We start from the raw sequence: 4,337 nt of genomic DNA, 5'->3' as shown, positions 1-4,337 counted from the left end.
ACCTTGCATCTCAGAGCTCACCCATCACCTGCCATGCAAAACAGTGGACCATCTCCAGAAAATTCACTTGTAAGCATTAGCCTTTCCTTGATATCTTCTGCTGGGGAGCCTTTCATTTGTGAGAGAGACACTATGACCATGATTGGAAGCCAACCCAGAGTTTAATCGGACCTGGAATGCTGAACTCATTCTTGGGGATTTGGGGTGGATCTCCATGGATCCTGCCCTGGCATCTGGGTTTCTAAGGTAGTTCCCTGCATCATTCTTACTATTAATCAAATTTGGAAGCCTTTACATTAAGGGAGCCTGCCACACTATCTTGAATCCAGTGGGCTCACAGTTGAATGTGTGAGTTGAATGGAGCACTAGTTGAATATGATAGATTCTAGCAAAAGAGATTTTCTAAATACTTTAGAATAGAAAAGTCATGGAGTCCTTGTTTCCTCCAGCCTAAGAATGGAGAAATGTACTTACCAGTCCTGGAAAGGTGATTCATATCACATGATGGCCTATGTGCCTCTGCCAAAAGCAAGCTTTAATTTAGGCCTAGGGATGCTGTGATCTGTGGGTGGATGACTGCCCAAGACATCCATTCAAGGAGCCACATCAGTCACATCCTGGTCACATGGGGTGGCACACTGGCTATTTGGTGGGTACAATGGTGTCACTTATTTCTCCAAGCCACAAGGCCTTCTGGTGTAAGTGTTCCAAGTGCAGTGGCAGAATACTAAATTCAGCTCTCTCTTAAAAATACCAACTTTTATTTTCATCCCATGGCTGGGTAAAGTGGTACTTCTGTTATGTGATAGGATCTTGGCTCTGAGCATATCCTGACCTGGAAAGCTGGAAGTTTAAGAATAGCGTAGCAGTGGGCAAGGGAGATCTACCTTTAGACAGAGACCACATCACACTGGCGTCCTGGTTCATGAATCGGCACGCACATGCACGTTCCTCTACACCTATGCTAGCTAGCTCTCCAGGGAAACATGGCTGCCGGTCTGCTGAGAACATTTCAGCCCATCTTTATGAATATGAGATGAAGCGGAGCATAGTTGGTTATAGGAGCATATATATGCAATTTTAGGATGATAATCTCTAGAATTATGTATTATGCTGGCCCTCTTGGAAAAGCTATAAATGCAAAAAAAAAAAAAAAAAAGGGAAGGAAGAAAAGAAGAAGAAAAAAAAACAGAAAAAAAAATAAACCATTCTTAAGTTGCTTTTGTTGTGTATTTCATCATAATAACAGGGAAAACACCTGATACAGCAACTGTATATGTACCATCCCAAAGAACATGGGTCCTCTTTTCAGTATGTGCTCCTCTTCTACTGGGAACAATGATTAAATTCCTTTCAGTGAGATGAGTGTTAAAGACAATACATTTCAATTGTGTGTTAGTTTATTGATTATTTTCTAAAATCCTTTAAAGTATCTATACAAACACAGTAAGTCATGCATTTTATTCTTTAATTTTATTGAATTATTTTTAACAACCCACATTTTAAAAGAATGCCACATATTTTGAGCACCATTTACAAAGTCATCATGATAACCCAAATGAAGATACTCCTTTGCATAGTAATCAAGACTATAACAGAAAACAAAAATAGGAAACAACATCAATTCTTAATTTTTAGTCTTTATTAGGACACGTCTAAAAGAAAAGAGGTTTTTACCCTAGCAATGAATTGAGCGAGGGAAAATATGTGGCCTTAGAAATTGCCAAAAAGAGTAGACTAAAGATTGGGTCCTTGGTTACTTAAATTTTAGGGTGTACTCAAAACCGTTTAAGCATAATGCCCTGACTTAACCCCTGTTTATAGCCATTCACCCCAGCTGTGTTTGCTCCTCAGGCTCGTCCTGAATGCCTGCTCTGCATTTTGCTCTAGGGTGGTACAGTAACTGCTTAATGCTACTTGGGAGCCAGAGCTAGGATGCCACCTTGGTCCCTTATGAGAAGCATCAGAACCTTCTTTGGTATCTCAGGATTGGGGGTAGTGGGTTCTCTTTGGAAAAAGACTTCAAAATACCTCACTTAAAAAATATAGCACCTCACACACAGCAGAAAGCACAACACAAAATGGCGTGGCTTTCGACAGAGGACGGTGGCTTGTGAAACTGTGTCTCTGCATGCCTCAAAAACATCGCATTTTAAGATTGTAAAACTTGAGATCTTAGAGTGTCTCAGCTTTCAGTGTCTGTAAACTTGGTTCATTACACAGAACAGTGTTTCTCCAGATTTTAGGTGGACACAGTTGGTGTTGGGTTTTTAAAGCCACAGTTAATAGTTTTGTTTATGCAGCTCACTAGTGTATTTGATTTGTAACTTTTATATGTTTTGATCTATAGTTCTTGAAATAATTTTCTCAGTACCAAGAGACAACACATATAAACACTGAGGGCAAGAATGGAATGGCATCTAATCGCATTGCAAACTAAACCTCCTGTCTCCCATGATTCTAATTGTGTTGCTGTAAATTTTCCTCTTTTCCAGAAAGGTTGAACACATAACTACATCCTCCTAAGTTCTTCCTAGAGTAGGACTCAAGAACTAGTCCATTGAAAAGTCACATTACAGTTCTAGTATTTTTTAAAGAGTGTCTGGTATCCAAAAAGGCCCAAGTAAACAAATGAACATTTCCCCCAAAATGAAACTTACCACCACCTAAAGAGTACATATACTTGCCGCTAAAGTGCCATCTAGTTTCAGTATCTGTAACTAAACATTTTAACTGTGCGAAAGTAGCCTAACTTTGATAAAGGAAGTCTGTAAAAACGCTGTAAAAACCACTGATAGTCCAAGTCCAGGCATAGCCTGTGAGTGGTCTCACAATGAGAGCTGGCTTTCTCTGGGATTCAAGATGCGCATGAATTCTCTTCAGTTTTCCCTCAACCATAAGCACAGTTGGCAGCGTTTCCGTGGATCCAGAGGCAAATCTGGGCGTACTTGAGCGGAGTGATGCGCACAGCCACGTTATAGTCCTTCTGAACTCCGTGCACATCCACCCACTGGTGGCCCGAGTAGACCGCGATGATCTTGCGCTTCCAATTCTTTTGACCTGGCTCTTTGAGTCTCAGGTAGATCCCAGAGCCGGTGGAGCCTGCCTCAGCATCGCAGTACTGATACAGGAGGTCACTGGATTCCTCGGAAACACTGCAAAACCGATAAACCAACTGATCATCCCTGTCGTTGTCAAATCCAGAGAAGTGGATCCGGCCTCCTGGCAGCTTGGTGATAGTGGGGCTGACTCCTAGCTCCATATGCTGCTGCTTTTGTGCGCGCTTCAGCTCCAGGAGCGCATAGTCGTAGTCCAAGGCTGGGTCTCCATTCTCTCCCCTCACCCAGCCTTTGGGAATGTGGGTGCTCTTGACGCGGGTCCATTGGAACGAAGGCTTTCCTTGGGCGACTTTCAGACCCTGCCTGGATTTTTTCCCCAGTTTTTGGGTGGTGCTCTCCGGAGGATGGTCCTGACTTTGGCCACCACTCTCCGCTTCTCTCCGACTCCTCTTGGAACCTCTGCGTTTCTTGCGGCCTCCTTTATTCCTCATCTTCAGCACTCCCACCCTCAGCTTTTTACTGCCTTTGACATAATCCTTCCCGTCGTGGACACAGTGGGCAGCTGTGAGCACATGGTTGGGGGAAATGAGGGCGCCGCTGCAGCCGGTGGACAGCTTCACTGCTGTATTAAAAGGGAAATTGGTCAAGAACCTTTTGTCTAAGATGCTGAACCTGCTGTCCGTACCGTACACCTGCCTCCTTCTCCTAGGGCGTGCTCCTTTTATGCTGCTGTTCTGAGTAGGTTCCAGGACCAGACCTTGAACTTTGACCCTGGTTAAGGTTCGGGTGCCATTCTCGAAGACCGTCTCATAGGAAAGAGAGTCTTCCAGCTGGGAAAGGCTGGGAGCAGGAAGCTCTTCCTGACATTCGATGCCGCACACTGTGGCCTTCATCACCCCAGCATCCGCCTGGAACGTGGGGCTGGCAAGATGAATAGTCTTCTCACTCACAACCTGGGGTATTCTGCTCAAGTGCCACGTAAAATCTGGTTCTGTTTCAGACCCATCAGAGAGAGCCCATCCAAGGATGAAAATTATCAGCCAAAATAAAGTATTTTCCATCTTGTTCTTCTATTTTGCCCTTTAAAAACAAAAAAAGAAAAAGAGTGTTTTTAAGTGTTGTAAATGTTACTTAACGTCTTTATGCATTAGGTCCTGAGTTACCACCACCATGAACAGATCCTTGTTTTCATCTGCCTCAGACTTCCTGGACATTTGATCTACCCGTGACAGACATCCAAAATCAGTAAGGTGTTTCTCACCGAACTTTCTCCCTATC

General features: G+C 43.5%; 1 protein-coding gene across 1 annotated transcript; it reads right to left on the bottom strand.

Annotated features, from left to right (window-relative positions):
• Window positions 1–1,446: 1,446 nt before the first annotated feature.
• LOC117693570 (inactive serine protease 35-like) lies at window positions 1,447–4,135 on the bottom strand. Its single transcript, XM_034484306.2, has one exon. The coding sequence runs from the start codon at window positions 4,118–4,120 to the stop codon at window positions 2,891–2,893; it is 1,230 nt and encodes a 409-aa protein (XP_034340197.1). The 5' UTR covers window positions 4,121–4,135; the 3' UTR covers window positions 1,447–2,890.
• Window positions 4,136–4,337: the final 202 nt, after the last annotated feature.

Source organism: Arvicanthis niloticus, chromosome 21 (genome assembly GCF_011762505.2).
Source record: "Arvicanthis niloticus isolate mArvNil1 chromosome 21, mArvNil1.pat.X, whole genome shotgun sequence".
In the NCBI taxonomy this organism is placed as follows: Eukaryota; Metazoa; Chordata; class Mammalia; order Rodentia; family Muridae; genus Arvicanthis; species Arvicanthis niloticus.
The sequence above is the reverse complement of the archived record's forward strand: the minus strand, read 5'-3'. Positions and strand labels throughout refer to the sequence as shown.

Excerpts from the sequence above, each read along its gene's own strand:
- LOC117693570 (XM_034484306.2), bottom strand. The coding sequence starts at position 4,120 with ATGGAAAATACTTTATTTTGGCTGATAATTTTCATCCTTGGATGGGCT.